Raw genomic sequence first — 27,180 nt, forward strand, 5'->3', positions numbered from 1 at the left:
GCCGCCCGGGAGAGGCGGCGCCGGGCTGCGCGGGCCCCGCTCCTCCCTCACCGCCCCTGCGCCGGGAGACGAGACAAGATGGCGGCGGTCGGGCCGAGGCCGGGGGAGCGGCAGCGGGCTCGGCTGCCCGGAGTAGCGCAGGGAGCCGGGCCGTAACCCGCGTGTCTTCCCTGCTTTATTAACCACGGACCTCGAGGAGCAGCAGAAGAGGCAGCGTGCGCCCTGTTTGCAGCCCTGAAATGACACCGAGACACTTGAACGCGGGCGGACGGGAGAGGACGGTGCCCTGATGCGCTGAAGGGCTGTACCAGGATCAGTGCTACAGAAAGCAGCACGCAAGTATGTGCATCAACAGAGAGGCAGTGTTGGATTAAAGTAAGACGCAGATGAAACTGGTTTATAAAGCAGAAACTTGATGAGAAGAAACCCCCACATTCAGCGGTCACGGCACTTAGTCCGTTGGTTGGCACCTTTCAGTACCTCTTGTTCCTAACAGGATTCTGTTTTTGTCATCTCTTCCTGCTGCTCTGGATTTGTTACTAGTTGGCAGAAAGCCCCAGTCGGGTACCCTTCTTAAAACCACCTACAGCAGCAAAGGGCCTGTTCTTGCTCAGACAAACTCCAGTTTCATGTACAGTATGTTTTGTAGTAGTAGTTCCCATGTATATAGTTCAGCGCCCCCACTGGCATACGTTTAGTCCAGTGGTTGTCATAGAACAATGACTGTGATCCCTGTTTTTATGAGCCAGCTGGATTGTTCAGCACTTAAGATAAGAATGTGCCTACTCTTCTTAGTTTACTTTAAATTTCAGAAAAATGTTTGGTAAGTTGGCAAAATTGACTGTTAGGACTACAGGAAACTGTTTATATAAACTTCAGAACTTTAAGATTATATACATCAGTAATATTTATATATAAAGCAAACTGCTAAAACTTTTGACTTTGGATGTATCAAAAAGCAAGTCTAAGTATCATAAGTTAGAAAAAACAACAGGACAGTTGGAGGACTGAGAAGGTAAGACAGCTAAACTTCATGCTGTATTTTACTGGTTATAGCCTCCAAAATTACAACAGTGCAATGGCAACTCATGTTCCCCTCCTGACATGAGGGAAAGCAGTACTGCATTTGCACATAAGGCTTGCGCACAACACTGGTAGGTTTCACCTCACTCGTTTATAATTAAAACTTTCTAAGAGGTCACTAAGGTAAGAGATGAAAAACCCTGTTTAGCTCAGTACATGTCTTCCTACTCAGTAAAGGCAACAAGTCATTGATTACGGTTACTAAAATTTTCAGTTGTTTTGTTAACAATCTGTGTATTAACGGCACTGCTTTTTCCACTTTCCTAGGCAGCAGCAGGAGAGAAAGGGATTTATCATAGCAACACTGAACCAAGACTACGCCTCAGCTCTTCGTATGGAACTGCTGACAGAGGAAGCTGCAGAACTGAAAGCAGTCAGTCCTTGACTGCATGAGACCATGCCTCTCACAGAAGGCAAATTTTACTTAAAAAAATTTATGAAATGCAAACTTATTGATTCACTTTTCTTAGAGCTGTTACACTTGAATAACTGCGCAAGGTTAAGGTTCCTACTCACTTCAAATTAAGATTTATAGTTTGATTTGCTGAGAAGACTACAGAGGTCAAATAAAAAAAACCAGCAAAAACTTTTCTTTTAGCATACAGGGTCTTTCTTTCTCCTACTACAGGAGAGCCTTTTTAGATACATGGTGAACTAAAACTTAACAAGTACAGAACAAAACATACACAACAACATGTTTTCACAGAAAAAAGTAGCCTCTGAAAACGTGAAGTTGTCAGTAAAAAGGAATACAACAGCAAAGTACATAACAGAACAATACTTTTATATTATTGCAACAGCAATAATACTATCAGTAAATACTATCACTAAATCAGTAGAAAATTACTTACAAGAGCAAATACTGACCTAATATTAATTAATAGTGCTGCAGGCATTGAGTGTGGATAACTGTATTTTCAGCTTTGTAGTGCAGAAGTTCTGGTTGTAAACTCGTGTGCTTTAACGATTTAAATAACAGTTTGGACCTTTTGCTTTATACTGTTTGTGTATAGCTTAAAGATAAATGGCTGGTAACTTGTCCTGGGTTTACTCCACAGTGCTTGAGAGTTGCCTGTGTGATCCAGTAAGATAGTGGGACTACCAAGTTTCCTTTATTTGAACAAGTATTGGAACTTTTGACCAAAGTGGGATTAAGTTCTACTCACATTAGAAGAGCACTCCTGTCCAATATACGCACAAGAAACTATCAAGAAGCACACTTCTTAAATTGACACTGGTTTATTGTGTTTAGGAACATTTAATAAATACCAGTCTTTTGGCTTCAGTTTGGCAATCCTTTCCCACCAAAAATCCATTGTGTTGGGTTTTTTTCTGGCATAAACTCCATTGCCAGCAATGGATGTATCAGAAAAAGAAGTTAATAAATACAGACAGCAGTTCTCTAAACATACGTCTTCGTTTAAAGGCATGATACAGATTTACTAAACAAATGTCAAACAAGTTCTTCACAGAAGAAAATTTTACTACAAGCTGTCTCTGAACACTGTTTTCTTCACTAATGCTGGTAGTTTATTTCATTGAGTACAATATTTTTGAACAGTACTGTTGAATCATTTAAAAACAAGCTTTTTCCCCCTTTTCCTCAGCTTAAGGTAAGCTGAGACATGTAATTAGTACTGAACTGTATGAATTTAAGACTGGTGTACCTCTTCCTGAGCATTTCATGACAATCATGAAGAAACAGCAATATAAGACTTTGTTAGTATGGGCCTGGGGAATTTTTTTCAGTTGTTTCAGCTTGCTTTTAAACCACTGTTCAAATGTTAAAAGTATCATATTTAAGTTTAACAGATGTTTTGTGTAAATTTTTGTGAAGTTTAAAAACATGATGGAAGATTCCTGCTTGTGATGAGAATCACTTTCAAGTACTTAAATTTGAATATCCCACAAAACTCCATTGCTTATTAAAAATGTGTTTTTATAAAAGCATGAAGACTACAGAAAACCAATTAACATAACAGAGTTAATCTTGAATAAATTTTTCACAACTGTATTTTACATATAACCAAACTCCTGCTTTAGCAAAAGCAAAAAGAATAAAAATAAATTCTCTTCCAACTATTTACAGTCAGGAATTACCTTTCTGAGGGACTAGATACTTTACTCTACAGTCCCTCTAACCCAAGATGTATTCTTAGGTGTATCCCCTTGTGATTTTGGGTCTTGGAAGTTTTCAGCAAACCTCTCTCTTGCTTTGTCCCAGTTCTTTTTATTCTTGCTCTGGATGAGTTGAACATCTTCAATTGAGACTGGTCTCCTAGTACCGAAACCTGCATGCTTCTGATGTAACTCAAGTTGGATCTGTCAAATGCATTAAATGTTTTGTAACTGCAAGTTAGATATTCTAAATACTTCATATTTTTCTAATACAAATTCCATCCCCCACTCCCAAGCACTTCTCTTTCAGGTTCTAATACACCTAGATCATACATGAACAGTACCATGGAAATGATGTGTCAAATCACCACCTCTAGAACCATGATTTGGAGTGCTGATAGATGTCACCTGCCCCTAACATTACTGTGAAATACACCTGAGTGAGCAGCATATGATCCTGTGCTGGCTAGTTTGACAGTACAGGGCATGCTGTGGCTCTGAGCAGCACCAAAAGCAACACATACCTGGTGACAAAAACGGGGCTAACATGCCTGCTACAGAGGCCTGCAACTTGGTGGCTACAGTGATGTCAGCTAGCTTTTCCTCTCTTCTGACCCATCCTCTGATTTTTGTGCTACAGCAGCCTCAGAGAAAGTGAAGAACTCTACCCTAAGCTCATCTGGAATTCACATCACTTAAATGATTTCAATCTTCCTCCAGACTATTGTATTCAAATATGACGTTATTAATTCAATGGCTAGAAGCTGTCTGTCCTCCTTTGCAGTTTCCTAACAAACACAGACATTTCTGGCATTTTCTACTGAAGGGACAACGCTATTGAAGAATTTCAAAATACCTCATTAGTCAAGAAAAAAATTATTTGAGATTAGTCTGACTGAGATTATTCCTTCCTAACCAGGAGTTTGAAATGTTTCAAGTGAATAGTGGCATACAATTAGATATTTTTCACTGCAAATAAATTATTAGTTTTGTTTCAAGTGAAAACCAGAAAGACCTACCGGATTCTTCATACCACCACCATCCTTTCCCAGGCCTTCCCCCTTCCTCCATCCCATCTTCTCCAACATTTTATGTCCTTTGTTGCTGTTGCTGATTTCACTTGGAAGAAAATTTAAGGTAACTGATAACCAAGAGTTCATATAAAGAGTATGCCCTCAAATACTGAACAACAGAAATATGTGTGCATATGCTGCTCTGGAAACCACAAATCAAATACTGTGCTGCTCCTACTTCCATCAAGAGCTATCCAGAAGACCCTAATGCTACCTTTTACAAGTTCCTCCAAGAGTATCTTTGGTTAACAAAGTCATTCCAAGCATCTGGTGACTATCAACTTTCTTAAAACTGCTTCTGAACTATTTGCTTGCTTTAGGAGCTAAAAGCTACATCATGGGTGGGTGGGAATGGACTGCACTAGGGAAAAGGCAGTATCTGTGCCAAGTCATCCTAATGCATTTATTTCATTGTCTCACACTTCCTTTTACTAATTTACCAGCATCTTGAAGGTCATGTTTCTTAAGAAAACCACCCCAACTACAACTACAGAAGCAAAGGAATAATTGAAGAGGAACATTATATTAAGTATCAAGATTTATGTACATGTTTTATGACAGGCTGGATATTGACAGTGAAAGAAACTGCAGGTGAAAAATCTGCACATGTACTATTACTGGGACTGAATAGGAAAAATAAAAATTGAGCCTCTTGAAAAATAGACACTACAGAAAATGTCAGTAGTGCAGCTGGGTCTTTGATTTTTTGAGTTGAGAAGGAAGTGATCTAAGCATCCTTACTGCCCAGTTGAATTCTGCATGGAAAGTGATGAGTTAAGAAAAAGACTATGTGAAATGGGATGTATGAATAGCTTACAATTTTCTAGCTTGCCTAACACATTATATACAGGTAATTTGTAATCTAAAAAAACTATATGCTAGTAACAAACTGATACTTTATCATATTTTTTTTAAGATTCACAAGAAAAGGACATGGGGGATACCTCCCCTGCCTTTCCAACTTACATATGAACGGAAGCTGAACTGTCATCTCTCTGGAAGGTTCCTTCACTTCCAACAGTCTCTCTGCGTTTTCCTGCTCTGTCTTTGTACTTTGGATTCTTCACTGCTTTGTTGTCTTCATACTCTGTGTTCTTTACAAGCAGATTAAATTCCATCAAGACAAAGAAAGTGGGCTTTAAATTCTGCACTTCTTCCCTTCAAACCAAGGCAGCTTCAGCCTACTTCATTAATTCTAAACCTTATAACAAAAAACTACAGTCCTCACTTAGTTTACAGCCATACCCTGTAAGGCATATTATTGCCATCATCACATAATGATGTAATATTGCCAATTTCAATAATTTCGCAGAAGCTGTAAATAAAATAACAGGTTCTCTTGAATCTTCTCTTGGTATGAAGAATCAATCTCTTCATATCAAGCTGGATGTAACCCCATAGTTAAAGTTATATCTAAAACAGAAGTAACTTGAATACATATATACTATATTGCCTGTATGTTCACGTTGGCATTCTTCTATGGACTTAAAAACTTGAAAAAAAATCCTTCCACCATTTTTTTCAGTTGCTCATTATTTTTCCTTTCCAAATAAAAGACAGCACTGCAATTCAGTGAAAACTTAATCTGCAGAAATAAAAATAAAAATGTCTTGCAAAATCTTAACCTCAAAAGGATTAAGAATCTTGTACCCATTGGAAAGACCTTCTTTTCCTAAACTTTAAACAGAATTTTCACGCCCCCTTAGAATCATCTCTCTCAGTACAGGTTTGTTAAGAATTATTATTTAGGGTGCAAAAGCCAAGCTTAAGTTAAACTACCAGGCTCAAGTTTGAGCACATTTGAAAACTTCTCTTAAAACTTAAAATAGGAATCACAAAGCACTAAAAAAATAGAAACCAGAAGATTAAAAAAACTTAATGAACTTCCTACTCTAAACTCACCTGTAAACCATATTTTACCCGTATTTGTTTTAATGCTTTTCTTCTGACTAACTCTCTCTCTTCTTTGCTAAGTGCTGGGCAAACTAAAAGGAAGAACACAGGATTGAGTTTCTAATTACTAGTGTAACAATGTTTTGAAACATGACAAGTGTGAGAATTTTTGTTCTAACATTATTACAGACACACATACCAAGAAGAAAATACATCATGTACAACTATTTCCAGTTGACAAGAAAACTGTAAGAAAACTAATTACTATGTTTATATTATAAACAGCTATAATAAAGCCATAATAATAAACATCTCCTGCTATAACCTGACTAACCAGAGGATTCCTTTTTCCTGTCCAGGCGAAGATGTGCTCTGACTTGTCCTGGTTCACATCCATCACAAGTATCACTGCCGGGATGTATATGAAAAGAAAGCACAGTTTCACCAATCTTCACTTCATCTCCATGTTCCAAGATGTAGGGATCACATATAGTTTTAGGCTACAGCAAAAGAAAGTTTTGGCAGTCATGTCAGTTACTCATGAAGGACACAAACTCTGTTTCATGCATGCTGCTTACAGTTCAGTAATTCAGTCTGGTCTCACAAATGCAGGCAAGTATTTAACTACAGTAGGGATTTCACTCTAGCAACTGCAAACACAGTGGATTTTTCTTAGTATAACCAAACATTATATGCTGTAAGTGGCCCTAAAACCAGAAGGGAACCAAGGCAGACATTAATGTATGAAAGAAGCCATACAATGGCATTTAGTGATTTGCCATAACACATTTAAAATGACAAGACTACAGTTTTCTGCAGTGTACAGAGCCTTAAAACAATAGGTACTCACCTGGAGAATCTGATTTCCATTAACAACTGTTCCATTCTGACTGCCTTGATCCACCAGAACATAATTTTGCAAATCATGGTCAAAATATACTTCTGCATGAAACTGATAAATAGAAGCTTAGGTTAAATGTTCTTGTTAAGCAAATACTTCACAATTTAAAGGCTACTTAAATGTAAGTTTTTGGAATATATTTTGAGACCTTTAAAATGAGTGCTTTGGTACTCTAAGTTAATAGAGTATTCCATACCTTATGATTTCATCCAAGTGAAATGTAACTCAATGGGCCACAACACCATGAGCTAAAGTATACTATTAATAATGTAACCTTTTTGACCATAAACTGATTCAATACAGAAAAACTATATACTTCTAGTGTGGGAACTACGCTTTATTTAAAGAACTGTGAGATTCAGTAATACAGCATTTTTAACTGTTTGTATAAATAACAGGCTTTTTGCTTTTAAGGTAGGTTACAACGCTCTCAATTAAAAAAAAAATCTGGTCTCGTTCGACTGCTTTAGGTTACTTGGTCTTTCATATCTGAAATACCTTGCTAAATGCCATGCTTTTGTAGCATTCACATAATTCACCTTCACCTGCATCTTAATACTCAGGACACAATGACTAGCCATCATTTGCTGTTTCTTTTATTTCTTTTCTGATATTGAGACTAACAATCTATTTACGGCTTTGTTTGTGCTGTTGTTACCGCTCTTTATCGGTATTGTTCCCATGCCCACACAGAACACAGAAGACACAACTCCTGGCCAAACTCACAAAGATATACACTACCTCCAAAAAAGGCCACTGAACAAACCGAAGTACCAAATTCTCCAACCTACTAAGGCTTCCAGTAACAGCAGTAAGTCTAAAAAGGCGACTGTTTCAAATACGACAAGCGAATATCCCTTTTGCAATAGTAGAATAAAAAAGTCATGAGTCAATCTGAGAAGAAAAGTATTAATTTAAAACCAAATCTGTTCTCTTCTTTGAGCAACAGCAGTTGTTACATTCGGTTAAAAAAAAAAATTCTGAAGACTGGTTAGCATTTCCAACAGGAATACTTCTGCAATGATGGAGACCACCTGTTAATTCAATAGTTTAATTTCTACCTCTGTTCTATTGAACAGAACTAACCCAAACTTCTTCTAAAGAGGCTAAATCTGCAGGGTGTAGCATTTTTTTAATTCTCACTTTCCACTCAAGAAAAGCAAATGCCAAAGTTGTCCACAGCTATAAACTATGAATAGTGAGGAAAACAAACTGGTACATAACTTTTTTTTCCTGCAGATATGTCATTTATGTTTCTGCCTTTCACTCCTTACCTGAAAAGTGAAGTAACTTCTTATTAAACTGTCAGTACCCGTGAAGTACTAAAATCGTAACATTACAGAAAAATAAAAGCCTTTTGACTTCTTTATTCACCCAGTTTCAAATACATGCCTCAAAAAGTCATTAGTAGCAGGAAATTACTCTGGAAATTATTTAGTATGAAATATGGTACATGGCTGATTAATCAGAACTATAATCTGAAACAGACATAGTAAAGCATGTTTCATGAGACACTTGCATTTAGAGATATTTTTAGCAAACTTTTTGTTTGGATGACATGTCTTTATCAATCTACATTTTTCTTTTATTAAGAGTGCTGCATTTAGGGTCTGCGCTAAAGTATTTAGCAAAACAGAGCACAAAATTTATCCTTAATCTTTCTAAACCAGAACAAAAAATTTCCATTCAATCTACCATTGAAAGGCATTCTGTTAATTTTTCAAACTCCCTGTACATTTATACAGTTGCCTTGATGAAAAATAAAATAAACCCTTTTGCTCTGAGCATAACAGTGAGGATTGCATTACTTTGTGACAAGATTCTTACTAGCTGACATCAGGATTTTGTATACCGTTAAGTACTTAACAGAGTAGTAAGTTTTCCTCAAGTTCAATAACTATGAAATTAAAGATTCAAAATACAGTTTTTTTACTGTGCATTACGATGTAAATTAGTAAAACTCCCCTTTAAAAAAAGTACTTAGCTTTTCTAGACTTTGAAAACATACTGTTGTTTAAGTTCCCATTCAGTAAAAAACTATTTTTTCCTTTTTCTAAATTCAAATGTGGCTAAACCCACATCTTATTCTGAAAGTTCTTCCAAAAAATTAACATGATTTTCCAAATTTAAAGCTATAAAACCTAAAGCTTCATTCATACATTTATGTCTGCTGATCTACCTTTCAGCAGACATAAACAAGAGTTACCTTACTGACTCCAACTTCAGGAATCTGAAGTGTATGTCCAGCATCTTTTTCTCTGTAAAAGCAAGTTAATATATAAATGACAATGAAGTAGAAATAGGTCTATAAGTGGCTTACAAAAGGTGTATTTTAGTTGAAACCTTAATATCATGTTTCTCTTGTAAGCTATTAGGAATCTTTACAGATACAAAACACAAGGTCTCTTCTCCCATCTTTATACACTATACGAAGTAGACAATGCATAAATGATAAAACAGTACCATTAAATTCTTATCTATAAACCTGACATTTCTACCTGAACTTTTATACTCATGCAATGCCTGTAAATAACAGTCTGAACTCTGCATCCTTCAGGCTCTTCAGTGCATCTTGGCATCAGTCTTCAATGCTGAAGTTGAATTCTTGATAGCATTAGGCAGGTAATACAAGCAAAGAAAAAGTGATCTGTACAGGGTGTTTTTTTGTTTGTTTTGGTTTTTTTGTTAAAAACATTACAGTTGGACGAAGGGATTTGTGTATTACATTCTTATCCTTAAGCGATGAAGAAGCAATGCAGCTAGCAAAGGACCTATATGCTAATTCCAAGTAGAACTGTCTTGTGTTGATCTTCACGTAAATGTACATAGAAAACCCCAGCTCTAAGAGCAAATCAAACACATCTATTACTGTTAGATAGAAGTAGCTTTTCAGGGGCGAAGTTTTCAGTAAGCTTGGATGAAAACATTAAGTCATCATTAAATTCATCCTCTACAATGAACCAATCAGATTTAGAACTGTAAGAATGCATACAGTCTGGTACAACCCCCAACTTATTATCTAAAACCAATGAACAAACCCTACTGAAATGTGAATGTGTGAGGAAGTCTGCGATATGCTTCCTTGTGATCCTGAATTTCTGAAGGGTGTTCTTCCCTTTCTGAAAAAGTTACTTTAGTTGCCAAGAACAAGTTTACTTACTTTCTAAAAAACAAGTTTTCAAAGAAGGACTTGCAGCTATGCTGCCACTAGGGCTCAGATACAAGATCAAGTTATCACTAACAAATTTTGAGGGCTGCTGAGCTGCATTAACTATGTATGCTGTTACATTATCACAGCAACATGCTGTTACATAACCTGATTTGAACCTCTCATTGTGGACTAACCTAACTCACAGTACCTCACAACCGCTGCAGGCTAGGAAGACAAGCATGAAGAGTAGGCACAAGCAATCCAAAGTGCTTTCCATAGCTTTCAAAGCAAGGTAGTTTTAGATATATATAGAATATTTCATTTGGTTTTACCTTCCAATTGTAGCAGGTTTCACAGCTGTGATAATATAAAGTGATCCAGTCTGTAGAACTGGTGATCTTATTACAATTACTCTGATACAAGGAGGCCATATCTTTTCTTCATCTATAATTATATAGAAAAAACCACCACCATTATTATCAATAAATTACAGTTTTACCCCCACAGTCCGCAGTTTTCAAAAAACTAATATACATTCAGCCATTACTTGGCTGAATAATATGCAACTTTCATAAAAAGAAATACGCATATGAGAGAAAACTTTGATGACATTACTGTTTCAAAGGCTTTCTGACTGCACATCAAAGTGTTACAAGCGTTTTCCTAATGCTGCTTATTTACATGTGCACTACTCTTTATAGCAATAAAATATAAATACATTCACAAAATTTTCTAGTGTATTATAAATGTATGGATCATTAATTGTAATATATTAGGATAAAATTTACTTTGAGAAAAGGTAATACCTTTTTGTTCACATCACAGACCTAGTGCATACAGAACTTTATATTTGACAATTTCTTTGTCAAATATTTTTAGCTGTTATTAGCACTATGCATCAACACAGATAAGAAAAATAATAGACAGAGCCTACAGATGCATATGCTTTTTTATCTCATTATATTTTATTATATTCTAACAGATGTATGAATTCTGTACTTGGCTGTACATTTGCAGAAACATCTCCAATAATCTTAGCTAGGAATAGACATAAGATGAGAAGACACTACCTTAAGAGGTACTAGGGGAAAAGAAACTGTCTTCAGTTTTTATTACTCCATCATTACTGCAGAACTGAATAGTAAAAGAAGGAAATTTAATCTGAAAGTCTGATGATAGCAAGGACATTTTGATTGGCATTAATCACTTAGGATCTGAGTAGTTAAGTAAAGTAATGAAAACATAAGAAACAAACTATTTAACTGTGAGCAGGGCACAGGCTACAGTACAGTCTTCATTCAGGTTGTATTTCTTTCTGGGATTTGGAATACCCTTTGCATACTGGTTGCATTAAGCTTTTCACAGATTACCTTTATTTTTTTTATTGGCAAGAGACCATTCACTTCTTGAGGAGTTCTTAAGGACCTTAAGGACCTAGGAGAACGTTTTCTTTGGTATAAAACAGTATACAGGTTTCCTCTCTACACCCATTTCTTACAAGTTGTCACTGGAATACACACAAAACAGCATTTCAACCAGTACTGACTACTCCACATTCCTTTTCATGACTGTGGACTCATCTTGAATTGAATTATACATGATAGTTTATGAACAGTATCAGAAATACTATATATTAATTTGGGGGAGTTAATACACTGAATTATTGTGAGTTCTGTTCTACAACCTCTATTTTAGCAACAGACTTTCTTTTCTCCCTTCACTGTCTTAATCTAACCAAATTTTATTCAATCACTGAGGTTTCTACAGAAGCACAGGATGTTATACTGGGAAACAGCTTTTTATAAAAACACTACTACTTACATCTGACTACTGTGCAAGTGAAGAAAAGAAAAGAAATCCTGGTAACATACAGCACTTTTTAATTGAAAGTATCTCAAGTCACACGCTTTAATATATTTTTTAAAATTATCCAAACTGTCATTTGTTCTTAACAAGCTCCTGGAAAAATACAGTAATACCATATATAATCCACAATAATTCACCTTCATTTTCTGAGTCTTCTGAATCATGAGTTTCTTCACTCGTTAATTCCTCCTCACTGTAGGTTTCACACTCAGAATCTGTAATTTCACCCTCTTCTGGCTCACTCTCTGTGTCTGCTGTTCTACTGTCATCTGTACATGCTGCAGTGTCTGGTGTACTTTTGCACGAATGTGAATTTATACTGTCTGTAGAAACCGATTCTTTGGCTGTTAGACTGTTTCGTGGTTTTGTGTCCATTTTAGTCTTCTTTCTTATATTTGAAGATTCATCTTCTTCAGTAGAACTTACTTGCTCAGTAGTGGAAAAGCAATTCAGACTGTTAGATGATTTCTGCTCTTCTGTGTCCAAATCCTGGAGGGGAGTTTATATAATGTTACAGTATTTACAGATTGAGTTTTTCTAAAGAATGCTATCATCCTGGAAGTAAATTCTTCGCTAGGAAGAATCATTTTTACAATTATCAAGAATTGGTCAAATTTCCAGAAACTTTTGGACAGGCAGTCAACAGAACATTTGAGTAAAACCACTTTCACATTCTAAAAAACATGACTGAGACCGTCATCTATTTGGGAAAGTGTGACTGCCCTCCTCTTCTAAACTTCACTTATTCCTTCCTCTTTTCTCACACAAAACTTAAGAAACTTGTACTCACTTCCAAACTTGTACAACACCGTCTAGAATATTTTCATATTTTGCTTTTATGACACTCACTTCTGTCCCTCTCTTACTCAACTCTTGCAACTTGCTTAGAAGTTCTTTAGTTTATCTTCATCGTATCTTCCTCCTGTTTTTGTCTTCTCATTTTTTTCTACCATGGTCCAGAATATCTGGAATGCCCACTTATGCTTGCCTAATGACCTGTTCTTTCTCCTTTCAAAACTGCATCTCTAACAAAACCTTTAATCAAGATAAGAGATAGAGACTATAAGCTTAATTAATGCTATGTAAAACAGTTCTAATGAAAATCCATTTTCTACTGCAAAAAGATTTCTCAATTTCTTTACTGAATATCAGACAGACTGGATCACTGCAGGTGCTTTCACTGCCACTTATTTCATCAGCAGAAAGAAATAGCCTGACAACTATCTCAAAAAAAAAAAAGGAAATAAAAAGAAAAAAATGGAAAAAAAAAAAAGAACACAAGTGGCTTTAAAAGCTAAATAAAATTTCAAATTTTAAGTTATGTGACATTTTGAGTTCAGAATGAATACGTTCAATTACCCTGAATTGTATCAAATATTGCAACACAGCAGTTAAAAAAATACACCCTTGATCTTTTCGTGTATTTCCACGAAAGAGCATTTTTCATTCCAAGACACGTGAAATAATGTGAATGCCAACATCATGGAAATTAAAGCACTTTCACTTTCAGAACTGTAAAAACACATCAGTGCCACAGATGTAAGACGAACACAAGAATTCGCTTCAACTGTTGGATAGGACAGTGTACTTTTGAAACATGTTTAGTAAGACAGCAGATTCTCAGGAAAAATCAGCAATTTTAAAAATATTTCATGTTTTAACTGAGAGACTATTTGTTTAGGGTTTCTCCATACCACAGTGGCCCTTTTCCCTGAATTCTCTAAGTCCTGGAATAGGAAGGAATAGGATTACAATGCCACTGTGTAACATTGTTTATTTTAAACAAAAGATGTAGTAATCCTGCCAAAAGTAAGACTACACAGTTCATTCATGTCAAACACATAAATTCCATTAGAAATATTTTTGGAAAATTTGATTTTTCCTTTTATGAATTATATTTTTCAGTATATTAATATTTGTCTATATTTATGTTTGGTATGGATACTGGATTGATATCAAACATACCAAAGTGTTCTGCAATCCTAAATATAAACTAACAAAGTAATTTAGAGTATTCTAATCTAATCTAATCTGAAAACAGAGAAACTAAATGGTCCACTCAAATCACAGTCGAGGCAAAACAACAGATGACTGTGATGCACTAATGCCCAAGAACAATGCTTCAACCACTCAGCTCCTTCTCCACAGTGAATCCAGTGATACTCATTTTTGGTATCACTTCAGATATTTTAAATTATAAAGTAAAAACGTGCAGTTTCAAAGCCTGGCTACTAAAGAGAAGACTTTCAGTTCTGTGTTGAAAACAGTAATTTTTAAAAACACTCTAATAAACAGACCACAGAGTCCATACGTACATTCATTCTATGATTTTGCCAATATGACCCTTAAGCCTATTCTCAGCAGTTTCTGTATTTTTCCACAATTGCTATGTTCAACTACGTTTCTTGAACTACGTTCAAGAAAGCAAATAAATTAAATAGTACTGTTAAGTAGTGATAAAAATGCAATCTTTACATTTAGAAATCCTTGTACAAAACTGAGGATTTTAAAATTGGATATTGAATCGAATATGGATTTTGAGCACTTCATGATTTCACAGATTTGCATTAAAATACACACCTTGATGAAGTTTATAAACTGATACTGAATGTATCTTAAAGCATTTGAGAGGCCTTTAATTGTGGTGAAGAAATCCTTTTCCATTATGTATGACTATGTACTGGTTTTGGCTAGGGTAGAGCTAATTTTCTTCACAGTGGCTACCGTGGGGCTGTGTTTTGGATTTGTGCAGGAAACAGCACTGATAACATAGATATGTTTTTGTTATTGCTCCACTCTGCCAGAATGGAGGCTGGGAGGCAACACAGCTGGGATAGCTGACCCCAACTATCCACAGGGATATTCCATGCCATTTGGCATCATGCTGAGCAATAAAAGCTGGGAAAAGGAGAAGGAACTGGGAAGATGTTGGGAATTAAAGCCTTTGTTCTCCCCAGTAATCATTATCAGTGCAGGAGCCCAGCTTTCCTGGGATGGCTAAACACCTGCCTGCTCAAGAGAAGCAGTGAATTAATTTCTTATTTTCCTTTGCTTGTGTGCACGGCTTCTGCTGTATCTCAAGCCATAAATTTTCTTACTTCTACCTTTCCAATTCTCTCTGCAATCCTGCTGGTGGTGGACTGAGCGAGCAGCTGCCTGGGGTCAAACCATGACAGAGTACTAGTACTAACATTGAACACATGTAGCATATATTAAAGTGTGACTATGCAAACAGCACCTAATACCTTGCTTCCATATAGTCACTGCTTCAAAACCAGGAACTGGCAGTAAACACTGAACAACATTCTAGCAATGCACTTCATTTCTCGATTACTTTAACTCTTCATCCCAAACTTACAAGACACAAAGGATGCAAGTACATGCTCATTATAACCATGTTTGTTACACCATGATATTAGGCACATATGTTCCTTTGCATGTTGCTTTTGCCTAATATATCTAAATAGTACACTGATACCAATAGTCACATGTTGGACATGGACTGACTCTACATGATCCAGGTTTGAAAAACTTTCTATCTACTGGGTATATGATCTCTGGGATTTTTCTCACTAAGCTTGAGTAAAGTTGAAGGGTGCAATCAATCTGATTGATAGTAAACCATTTTTTAACTACAGAGTTAAGTCAATTCATATTTCTGCATCCCTGGCGATGTCAGCCAAGGGTACGAATGAAATCAGGATTTTTATGTATCCCACGAGAAGCAATCTTACAAAAATAACAAATCATGCTTGTGCAAGTGGAATTGATGGTTTTGCTTTAAAAAGAATAGGCCACAAACTACCGATTACAATGACCTTTTGAAACGCAGACTGTCCTACTTAGGATATAATGTCAGTATTATTGAAGTGTTTTTAATGAAAAATTCAAAATATTTTAAGCATTTAACTATACTTTTTGCTTTACTGTGACAGAGCAAGACATTTTGTCTCTTAAAACTTCAGTTTTTCTGTATTAAGCCTGATCAACATCCACATTCGTGCAATTCTTGAGCATGTCTACAAATTAAAACAATTCTAAGAACTGCACAGTTTAAACTATTTTTTTCTCAATTTGTTTTATACAAAACATAGAAATATGTACAAATATAATTTTTCACAAACATGTAGTCTGTTGTTTTTTGGTTTGCTATAAGTTCAGTAGCTGACTGAACAGAATCATCGGTACTCAACACTCATCTACAGGGGTGAATAGTAGATGTTTAGCATTGACTCTCTCAATTTGAAATATTAATCTGACATTCAGTATTTCGCTAAAAAAACATTTTCAAACAGTTAAAAATAGCTCTTTCACTCAGATGATTAAGCTTTCACTTGCTAACACCATTTCACTAGTACTTCAGTTACTCTCTTCCACCCTACACAATACTCGATTTTCCAATGCAAAAAATCCAATCAAATGCCAGGAAAAAAAACGTGTAAAGCTCTTCCTACATCATATAGAAGCCATGTTATACACTGGTGGACTGCTCTGAAATATAGGAAACAGAAATCTGCCTTACCTAAAGAATGTGTAGTTTGTTTAGTCCAGATGCTTTATGTTATACAGTGATGCTAAATACTTCTCAAATATTCTAGAATGCCATCAAAGTTTTCTTCAGATGTTTATCTTACACAGAATTTCAAATATATTTCAAAGTTAGTTTGCAGGCGAATGGATTTGGATTAAATAGCTTAAAAAAACTTGTTAATTCCTTCAGAAAAAAGGTATCTAACCATCAGTTTCTAGTTATTATTTTTTCCTTTAATAAAAATATCAAGGTTAAAGGTAAACATCCATGGACTAATGTGTTTGTTGTCTCAACTCTACCTTTACCAGAAGCTGCCAATCCAAAAGAAGAAATCTTCAGATTAGCCGTGGTTTCTGTCAACTGACGTACCTAAAGATGGGATGAATATCAGCAAAAAGTAAACTACATGTGATAAAAAAAAGTAAAAACCACTGCTTCAAGAGTTCTATGGGAAATACTACTAAAAAAGCTTTGCCTCTCCTACAGAAGCAGCTAGGATGCATCTATAATGGAAGAGAACATGGCAGAAGTTAATTTTTTGGAGCATCATACTGAAATAAAATTTAGTAGGTGGTAGTTTAAAAACAAACAATTTTTAAATTTAAAAACAATTTATGGAAAAAATGGCATGTGTCAGTCCCTGCTTCTAAATTTTGCTACGTATTTCTAATGGCCTCAATACAGCAAGTAGAACCGCATGATCACTACTGCAAACAGTCTATTCTCCAATTTGTATGGAAGCCCTGGATATAGACATTGGGCCAGGGATCACATTATCATTTATGCCACTTTTTTTTTTTAACTTTTCCAAATTTACTTATTCAAAGGTTTTCTTCATAAAGAAGAAAATAGTGTTTCTTGCCCCAGATTTTTTTTGGTCTACCCCTACGAAAAGACATCAGAACTGAACTATATGCCCAGAAGTTTCAAAGTATTCTACCAATCCTTTTATGTGAGCTGCACAGAGGCTACGTAATAATTCATCTTGGCAAAAAAAATTCCTGATTGTCTACTAAAAGCAAGCAAGCAGACAGCACACTTTGTTTCACAAGTCAGAAGAAAACTATTTGTAATAGAGAAGCTTGGTGACTGAGAAAAAAGGATCTCTTTAAAGAAAGTTCTTGTATAGATTAGGAACTTTCCTCAGGTGATAGTAAGCACATTAATTCCCCTCCCCCCCACCTTTTTTTTTTTTTTTTTTTTTGCAATTAGAGGTACGTTCATTTTAGCAGATGCCTATGAGTATTTGCTTGTTTGGCAATTCGGCCTGTTAAAAATACAATAGCATTTTAACAGACTAATTTTATCCTTTACATCTGCAGAATTATATTGGTTTTTTTTCAAGAATGCCACGATATTTGTGGACAATTCACCTGCCATTTCTGTAGTGTTAGGCATCCCAATTTACTACTTATAAATAGATACTATATGTAAGACAGCTGAGAACATCAAATTCTTCACAATAGCTAGAAATTAAACCACAACTAAAATCCCCTGCTGTGACCACTGTAACTGGAACAATATTTTTTAAATTAAAAAGGTATTAACTCTGGTATAAATTAAGTCATTCAAAAAATCAGATGCAATTTGATTGCAATCAGTACCATCTACACAGAAATATATGCTATGATGATCTACATACACAGCTGTTAAATTTCCTTATTTCTTGTATTTTGGCAATATAATAAATATAAATATCTATCAGTATGGGTTAACATTTAACCCTTTAACTGAAAAAGGAAGAAAAGTGTTTCATGTACTTGAGAGTGTGTAACTACTGCTCGCTGTTTTCCCCTGCTTCACATTCATATTCTTATAAACCACCTTATCTTCATTCAAGAATAATAAAGTTCAGTGGGTACATTCCCAGAATTACACTCTGGTATTGCTTTTTTAACACTACCAGTGGTCCACAGACCAGGCACTAAACCAAACCTTTCTCCTACCTGTACCAGCTACAGAAAAAGAAAGTTGAGTAAAACCTACTTTGGTCAAGAAATGCGGCAATGTTTGGAGGCCTTTTTCACACTAGTAGCACAATTTAATAACTGACTGGGAAAAGCAATAATGAAGTACTAGTCTTGAAAAGAACTGTCACAACGTTAATAATTTAAATGGTATTCAGGGAAAGAAAAGAGAGGAGGTTGGATACAAGTGTGGAGAAATGCATTTCAATAGACAACGTTTCAACTATGAAGTGCTACTTAAAACCAGACATTTTTAGTTTTGTTCTAGCATGAACTAATTACTGCCTTTGTCTATATCAGACTAAACTGAACAATTATATTGCCAAAAAAATATCATGCATCTACAAATGTGACTGTGCAGCTTATAAACTATTTTTTCAGTTTTATAGCAGAAAAATATAACTCTTTTATTTTGGTAAATCTTAATCTTTTATACTAATGTAACATACTTTTTTTTTTTTTTTAAATAATCAAGGAATTCCTTATGTGATTAAAAACCACACTACAAAAATAAAGTATTTTAACTCAGCTATGTAAAATATGACTGTAAGGTACTTTGGTTTTTCTAAATCTGACAGTGCATTTACAAATAAGTGCACTGACAAAAGGCATTCTTTTATTTTTGAAGTCTGAAATGGAAAATATTTAATGTTTCACTTTGTATTCTCCATTTTTTTAAAAATTAAAAAAGGCCTTGTTTTCTTCTATGACATTAACGTTCACTTCCTGTTCACAGATGCAAAGATCTGTGCACTACAGAACACTTTAGATGGTTTTCCTATTATCTTATTTGTCAAACAAATTAGTTCAAAAATAAATTACTCAGTTCACCATCAATAAAACACAAGCAGAAATGGATGTTTACCTTCTACCTTGGGACTATGAAATGCTCACACAAAAGATGTGTTAACAACACCATCTAAATAAAAATATGTTATTGATATAAAATAAGCTAAAGACAAATCAGAGGACAGAAGCAGACTGTGATGGGATTCCAAAAAGTAGTCAACATTACTTGCTAGGTCAGAGCTATAGATGCCTCAGAACTTTTAGAAAGACACTTGTCAATATGTAACAGTTCATCACAGAACTAAATTTAAGAGACCTATTAATTAGTTTATCATGAAGACTTATTCCTACAAGCATTTCATGATCCCTTCCTGACACATGATGAATAAAGTTCTGTGTTAACAATGCCTTTGCACTTCCACTGCACTTCCACTGCATTAGCTCCCTTCTCTTAATTCTAAAGGATCCTTATACTTAGTGTTGCTCAAGTGTCCAGCTCAAGCTTTCAGAATGGAATGGTTCATGTGAAGTTCTCTCAAGGAGTAGAAATTTCTGCATTAGCCACAATCTGTTTATAAAAGGTGTAATCCATTAACAACCACTATCCGTTTAACATAACTGCACTTGTTCTTAAATGTAAATAGTTTCCATTTTCAAATATTTCAGAAGACCTCAATCCTGATTACAATTTTTTAACTGTGCACAGATGCTGCGTAACTATTATGTAAGAGTACCTGTACCATAATGTAATTAGTTCAGATTTCAACCAATATGCTTGTCTAAGGCCTACATAATGAAACTATGCAATGATTTAAGCAATAGCTTTAAAAAACATAAACCAAGTAGGACTGCAAACTAGAGAAATCAATATATTCAATTATATCCTAAATAATAAAACAAATTTGCAGAATAGGACTCAACATGAGTAAGAGTGTTCATGAAGGAAATACTTCTTGAGATTTAATAACTGTTATAATAGAACTTCCTGATGTCTAGGAGTGAGTAAAATTTTTCAAGGCACTCACTAAGTACATACTATATGGTATGCCTTCTTAGCACTCAGAAAAATGACAGAAAGGAAGTCATGTTTTTCATAACTTAAAATACCAATTAATTGCAATGGGCATTTATTAAGCTTATCCACACCCTAAGGACAATGAAAATGTATTGACCAAGCAGAGTATCAATAGCAAAGCACAGTATGCAACAAATTAGAACTTTAAAGACATTTCCTCAATCCCAAATGATAGTAGAGATACAGTAATATGCCAATGGAATGAACTCTGGAATACAGTCACAGAAAAAGGGTTATTTATGTCAGTGGATTTTCAAAATTTACATTTTTTGATTCATCATGTGAACCTGAAAAAAAAAAACAAACAAAAAGAACAAACCACAAGCCAAGACCCCAAAACCAAGACACTGAGGTTAACACTGAATTTTTGATGTAAATCCAGCCCACCCAGCACCTTGAACTCATTCTAGTGTGCTTGCTTATCAGAAAACTTCACTGACACTCGATATTAGACTTCTTTACAGTTGCATTGCAATAAAAGAGTCTTGAAAAACTGAGAGGATCCAAGTTAAAAGTTTCATCCTTAATCACTCAAGGAGAAAGTTATTTGAACGCTAACTACATGTTAGCAACCTGCTATATGTAGTTTAAATATGTTTAAACAGTTTGAAAATAAGAACACACCTTCTGCATAAAACCAAGCCCCTTAACCTATAAATTATGTAATGGAAAAAAAACCAACAAGTTTTGCATTTTCTGTCCGTCAGTTCTGAAGTTACCTTATATTCATCTGCAGTAATCCTCTCTGGTTCTTTTCTCTTCTTTTTCCCTTTTTTATCCTTGGTGTGCTTATTACCAGAGGCCTGGTAAGACTGCAGATCCACTCGTGAATGAAACTGGTATCGTCCGCTTTCCACATCACAGTAGTAATAAATTCCAGTTGTTGGGTCATAATACAGTTGATTTTCCTTTATAAGAAATGAAGAACAGTGTAATCATCACTTCAATAAATACACTGTTCAAAGAAACACCTTGTTAAGAAAGAACCACATTTGCAGTTTAATAAAATGTACTCAAATGTACTAAAGAACTGTAGTGGCTTGATCCTGGATGGCTACCAGGTGCCCCTCCAACCACTCGTTCAATCTCCCTTCTCAACAACAGTGGGAAAGAAAATAAGATGAAAAGCTCATAGGTCAAGACAGAGATCATTATCATGGACAAGCCAGATTCAACTTGGTGAAAACAGGTTATGTACTGCCAGTTAAAACAGAGCTGGAAGATGAGGAGCAAATAAAAAACATCTCTCCCTGTCTCTTTTTACACTACTTCTACTAAGCCCTTTCATTCCCAGGTCCTCTACCACATGCATGGTATGGGGAAATGAGGAGTAGGGGGCTGAGATCAGCTCCAAAAAGTCCCTCTCTGCTGCTACTTCGTGCTTCAAGTACGGGTCCTCCACAGGCCACAGCTCCTGTCAGGGAAACCTGCTCTGGGCTCTGGCATGGGCTCTCCACAGGCCGCAGTCCCTTGAGGAGCTGTGTTGGGTTCTCCATGGACTGCAGTGTGAATATCTGCTCCAGTGTGGTCCTCTTCTACAGAGGAAGAGGAGAATCCTTATTCTTTGACCTTGGTGTTTGCAGGATTGTTTTTCACACTCATCCTCCCCACACACAGCCCACTGTGTTTTGCCCTTTCTTACACATGCTTTCAGAGAGGCACCAGCTGTGCCCTGCAGTGCAACCAGCCGTGTCCAGGCAGTCCTTGGCCTCTTCTCACACAGGCTGCCTCTGCAGTCCCAAGCCTCACTATCAAAACCTTGCCAGTAAACCCAATACAAGAACATTTCCTGTAATTCAGAACAGTTACTGAACAAGAATTGGCTTGTGTAATTGTACCACTGTAATCTATAGTCCCAAACACTTATGTATCTAACTAAATCCACAAACTATTTCAAAAGCAATGGTAGAATTTAAAACCTTAAAAATTAAATCCAGAAGCATTCCTGAAAACAAGCAGTTGTGTATCACACGCATTTTTTAAAACTTAGTTGAATGCAGTGCTGCAAACAAATCCTCTGTTTTAAGCACAGCAGCTCCCTGGAATTTTTGACAGTATATGTATCTATCTAGATGTGTATACATATACACACACCTTACAGGACAGAAAGAAAATATCCTCAAAAGCTTTTATGAAAAACATATAGCAGAAAGTAACATTAAGAAATTCTGATCCATCATCTATCTCCTTTTTTTAAAGAAGTATTTTCTTTCCTATAACATTAAACTAATTGGTAATGCTGTACAAGTAGAAGTACAAGCATTTGGTGTATCTTCTCTCAGCACTCTTTTCACTGTGGAGGAGCCACTTAGTTCAGCAACCTGTCTTTTTCTAAACAAGTCATCTTTTAACTGAAGCTTTTGAGAGAGTTACAGGTCAGCTTTATAGTAAAAAATTTCTACAATGCTAAGTAACTTAAAGATCTAAGGAGATCTTAGCCTGCTATCTTTAATTTGACTGAAATAATTAAAAAATGAATTAACAAACAGCCAATACTATTAATCTTCAAAAACCTGTTTTTCAAAACCTAAAATCACCTTGGATCTTAGTTTTTTGCTCACATCAACTTTTACTAATAAAACTTTTGCAATAGAGAAAAAATGCCAAGGATTTTGGAAATGATCCTTACCGAATTATAATAGAATCCAGTGCTGTGGTCATAATACAATCCTGTATTTTCATCATAAATAAATCCAGTTTGTGAAACAGCTGCCTCTGCAGCAGCTCTCAAGCTCTCTGCCAAAGAACCCTCTGGTACTGATGTATCTTCTGCCTCCTGATACCAGAAAATAAGAGATTAAATTTTCTTCTAGAAAGAAACTGCTCTGTGAACTTGGGACTGTTTCAGAAGGCAAAAATTTGGCTGCGATTTACTGATAAGCTCCTACTGATTTCAACGGGACCGAGACTTTATCCCATGTCTTTCGTTTTCCCCCATCTTTATTCAGAGTGGTTTACATAAAAAATACACACAGTGAGTATCTTTCAGTGCATTCCTAAAACAGATTTCTGCTCTCTGTCCCACTTCTGTTGATAGATGCTAAGGCACAAACTCGGCTGAGTGACCTAAGAGAAGGCTGTACAGCAGAGAAGAAAGCCAACCCACAGCAAAATAAATAAATAAACTCCACCAACAACTTACTTCTCCTTAAACGTTGCCTCCTTATGTCAATGGAAATAAAAATAAAAAGTACTATTTAAGAAAGTCAGCATGGCCATATTGAACATACTCTGCTTCCAGGTCCTGCTTCCAGGCTGTGTAGGATATATATGCCTTTTTAAAAAAATAAACGAAATACCAAACCCCAACTCTAGGAATATGCTACACTTGGAACATACTACAAAAAGAACTAGTTTTGAAGTACAAGTCTGCTAACACCAGCACCAGACTATCATGAAAAATTGTTTCATAAAAAGTCATCAGGACCAAAAGCACATCTTTTAGATGGAACAGTAACAGCGTACTGACTTCAAAACTGGTAAAACCCCAGACAGCTCAAAAACCTGTAAATTCTGGATGAAATTTGCCTCTTCTCCATCTTCAGCAACTTTGGTGCTATCCACTCTTAGAGGAATATTAAGACCTGTCCCCGATTCCTCTGTGGCATTATCCTCATTGCCTTCAGTCCCAGGATTGTGCTGCACTGGTAGTTCAGATGCAAAATCTTGAGTATTGGTGTGATTGTAATAATTTTCATAGTAGTAATAATCTGGGGGGAGGGGAGAAGGAAAAGTTGAAATTGCGTAAACTAGCAAAGCAATATTTTACTAATGCAGTTTAAGGATGCTAAATCTTAAACTGGAGATTTACACAAGTAAGTAATCTAATGAAAATTAAACAGTGCCTCTATTAAGTAGTGCCTCTGCTTTGAATTTATTCTACTCCTAGTGAACAAATTACGTCTTATTTTAATGTACTTTAAAAATTGGTAAAACACCTATGTTTGTAACATATAAGATTACTACATAACAGATTATTATGGCATGAATTCTGCTAGTCCATGCTACATTTTATCCTGAACAAATGGCTTGAAAAAACAGGAACTGGTCTGAAAGATAATGCCAGGTTCCTAAGTGTAATTCAGCAGAACATACAGACTTGAAATGTATTAAGATGCTGTTCCAGATCCCTGTTTAAACAGTCACCAGCCAGCCTCTCTACCTGCTTGTGACCACACAGCATAGTCCTCTGTCTGTACTTCTACGCTAGATGTATCTTTCTCCTTCCTATTATGGATTTCCTCAGTGAGTTCTTCTACCTGAAAGAAAAACAGTATGTTACAGAACCCAATACTGCATTTTAGTGCACCAGAAAAGAGCATCAGCCTATTTTGCATTCCATAATTCAACCAAAACATAATGGCATCACAGACATTTCAACTGATTTTGTTTGGTAGGAGACAATTTTGTACTTGAATAGTTGGCATAATGGAAAACTTAGTTTCTGATCACAAAGGGAGCAGAGAAACTTAACCGAAGTTACTCCTACGATGCCCACCCTGTAAAGTCAGATTTCAAGCAATAGCCACTGTTCTGTGTTGATGTACTGTGGCATTTACAAATCCCAGACTTGCAGAATATTCTGAACTGGAAGTGACCCACAAGGATCATCGAGTCCAACTCCTGACCCTGTACAAAACCATCCCCAAGAATCACACCATGTGCCTGAGAGCATTGTCCAAATGCTTCTTGAACTCTGTCAGGCTTGGTGCTGTGACCACTTCCTTGGGGAGCGTGTTCCAGTGCCCAACCACTGTCTGGGTGAAAAACCTTTTCCTGATTTCCAATCTAAACCTCCCCTGACACAATTTCAGGCCACTCCATCAAGTCCTGTCACTGGTCACACACAGAGGAGGGATCAGTGCCTGCCCATCCTCTCTGGACGGAAGCTGTAGGCTGTGATATGAGTCTCTCCCAAACTTGCCTATTTGGCCGTAAGAATCTGTGGGGTAGTTTTCCCACTCTACCTCACACCTTCTTTAATAGACATGTTTCTTTCTGCTAAATGTAGTTTTCCCTTCTGACTGCGAAGCCAACTCTGTGGCAGAGAAGGCAATACCGTTCTCCCCACCACCGCCGCCGCTGACTCGGGACCCCACCGTGGCATTGGTCTCCCGCGAGCCGGGAGAGCCCGGCGGGCTCCGGGAAGCGCGGGACCGGGCGGAGGGGGCTGGCGGAGAGGAGGCCGAGGGGCCGCAGAGAACGGCAGGGCCTGGGGCTGTGGTTCCGGGGCGTGGGGGCCCTACCCGTCTCTGCAAGGCCTCGCTGTCCTCCCGCGCCCGGCGGTACAGGCGCTGGGTGCGGCGCAGCCGCCGCCGCGCCCGCTCCAGCTGTGCCCGGCACTCGCCCAGCTCCGCCTGCAGCGCCGCCGCCTGCTCGTCCGAGTCCGCCTGGCACTCGCCGGCCGGCGGGGAGGCCATGACCGCCCTCCCGCCTGCCGCTCAGCGCCCCCCGCTCAGCGCTCGCCCGCCACCCGTCCCGCGGCGCTGTGGCAGTGGCTGTATTGGCCCGTCCCGCCGGCCCCGGCCATGGCCCCCCGGGCGCGGGGCGGAAGCGGCGGGGGGCGTGCACCGCACGCGCACCGAACGCTGTCCCGCCGGGCGCGCGAGGGACAGGCCCGCGCGGCGGGAGCGCGCGCGCAACCCGGAAGGCGACCGGGGACAGCCGGAAACGGCGCGCCGCGGCAGCGGAAGTGCATGTGCGCGCGGCACAGGTGGGAGGGGCCGGGGTCGGAGTCAGCGGTGCCGGGACTGTTGTGCCGGGGAGGCAACGCCGAAGGAAAGCTGAAGGGGGAGCAGCAGCCCCCAAAGAGAGGCGGTCTGTGAGCTCTGGGCCCGAAGCGCTCCAGTCTCTTACCGACCTCCACTAGTGCCCGCACTTGGTCGCGCCAGGCGGAGTTTGCTGGTGGTGGTGGGCCTCGAGGCCTCACCTGTAGAATATAACAGAGCGAAGAGTAATTGTAGCATGTACTTTTATAAAAAACTTTAAAGTACGTCACTTTTTTGTTTTGTTTTTTGATGCTTTTATTCCGGGGGGGGACGGGGAAGAAGCTTTTTGAGAGTGGCAAGGTACATCATATCCTAGCTGGAAATGGCCGTGGGCGTTGCAGTTGGAACCATTTAAGCAGCATTCGAGGCTGCTGTCAGTGCTGAGAACTGCAGCGCTGCAGCCCTGTGTAAATTTCTGTTGCTGGGATTTCTAGAGGCAGCTGCTGAAGTTTTTTTGGTTTTTCCCCACAGCCCCATCTCAGCATCATAATTTTTAACCCTTCATCTCGCAGGCTTCATTTTCTGAAGTGAACTTTGTCTCTGATGACCACAATGCTTTTCAGTTGTTAACTGTGTGCTATGCTTTGTCACTTTCATGCTTGGCTCCAGAAACGAGAAATACATCATAGAAGGTTGTGGTTTTTAGATAATAGTTTTTAGATCTGACAGTAGTGAATGTATTGCATACATGGGCATCTGTGTCTGCTAGCAGGTATGTCCTGAATGGTGCACCACCTTTAGAGGAGGTTTTCACCTGATTGCTAGAAGTGATGTATATATTTCATATATATGCATATATTTTTAATATATTTCACATATGTATATATGAAATACAGCTTTTTAATTATTATTTTGACTCTTCCTTGGTTGCAGTTGCTTGCTATGCTGAAAGAGTCTCCAAAGGCAGGAGGCTTTAAAGTGTGCAGTGTGTCATGGTGCAGACACAAAGTTGTACCTGTATTTCT

At 37.4% G+C, this 27,180-nt stretch overlaps 1 protein-coding gene, 1 long non-coding RNA gene and 1 other non-coding gene across 4 annotated transcripts; 2 read left to right on the forward strand and 1 right to left on the reverse strand.

Annotated features, from left to right (window-relative positions):
- Positions 1-2,490, forward strand: LOC135407076 (uncharacterized). Its single transcript, XR_010426675.1, has 2 exons — positions 1-339; positions 1,351-2,490. It is a non-coding gene; the product is annotated as an uncharacterized LOC135407076 (long non-coding RNA).
- Positions 1,001-1,129, forward strand: LOC135407908 (small nucleolar RNA SNORA47). Its single transcript, XR_010427076.1, has one exon. It is a non-coding gene; the product is annotated as a small nucleolar RNA SNORA47 (small nucleolar RNA).
- Positions 2,304-26,070, reverse strand: AGGF1 (angiogenic factor with G-patch and FHA domains 1). Of its 2 annotated transcripts, none has more exons than XM_064641803.1 (14): positions 25,694-26,070; positions 24,610-24,706; positions 23,952-24,157; positions 23,077-23,223; positions 21,167-21,355; positions 16,916-16,985; positions 10,552-10,663; positions 9,275-9,326; positions 7,018-7,119; positions 6,502-6,667; positions 6,177-6,259; positions 5,241-5,368; positions 4,221-4,320; positions 2,304-3,405 (listed from the first exon to the last, which is right to left on the reverse strand). In XM_064641803.1, exons 1-14 carry the CDS (start codon positions 25,865-25,867, stop codon positions 3,205-3,207), a joined length of 1,827 nt encoding a protein of 608 aa, XP_064497873.1. In that variant the 5' UTR covers positions 25,868-26,070; the 3' UTR covers positions 2,304-3,204. The 2 variants fall into 2 exon arrangements, with proteins under 2 accessions (XP_064497873.1, XP_064497872.1); XM_064641802.1 differs by lacking the exon at positions 16,916-16,985 and adding an exon at positions 12,223-12,574 and having other exon boundaries at positions 25,694-26,068.
- Positions 26,071-27,180: the final 1,110 nt, after the last annotated feature.

The sequence above is a fragment of the Pseudopipra pipra genome, chromosome Z (assembly GCF_036250125.1).
Source record: "Pseudopipra pipra isolate bDixPip1 chromosome Z, bDixPip1.hap1, whole genome shotgun sequence".
NCBI lineage: Eukaryota > Metazoa > Chordata > Aves > Passeriformes > Pipridae > Pseudopipra > Pseudopipra pipra.

Excerpts from the sequence above, each read along its gene's own strand:
- AGGF1 (XM_064641802.1), bottom strand. The coding sequence starts at position 25,867 with ATGGCCTCCCCGCCGGCCGGCGAGTGCCAGGCGGACTCGGACGAGCAG. Across the intron at positions 12,575-21,166 it reads TTACTGCAGATGAATATAAG|GATTTGGACACAGAAGAGCA; the intron begins GTAACTTCAGAA and ends ACTCCCCTCCAG. Across the intron at positions 5,369-6,176 it reads GGGTAAAATATGGTTTACAG|AACACAGAGTATGAAGACAA; the intron begins GTGAGTTTAGAG and ends CTGCTTGTAAAG.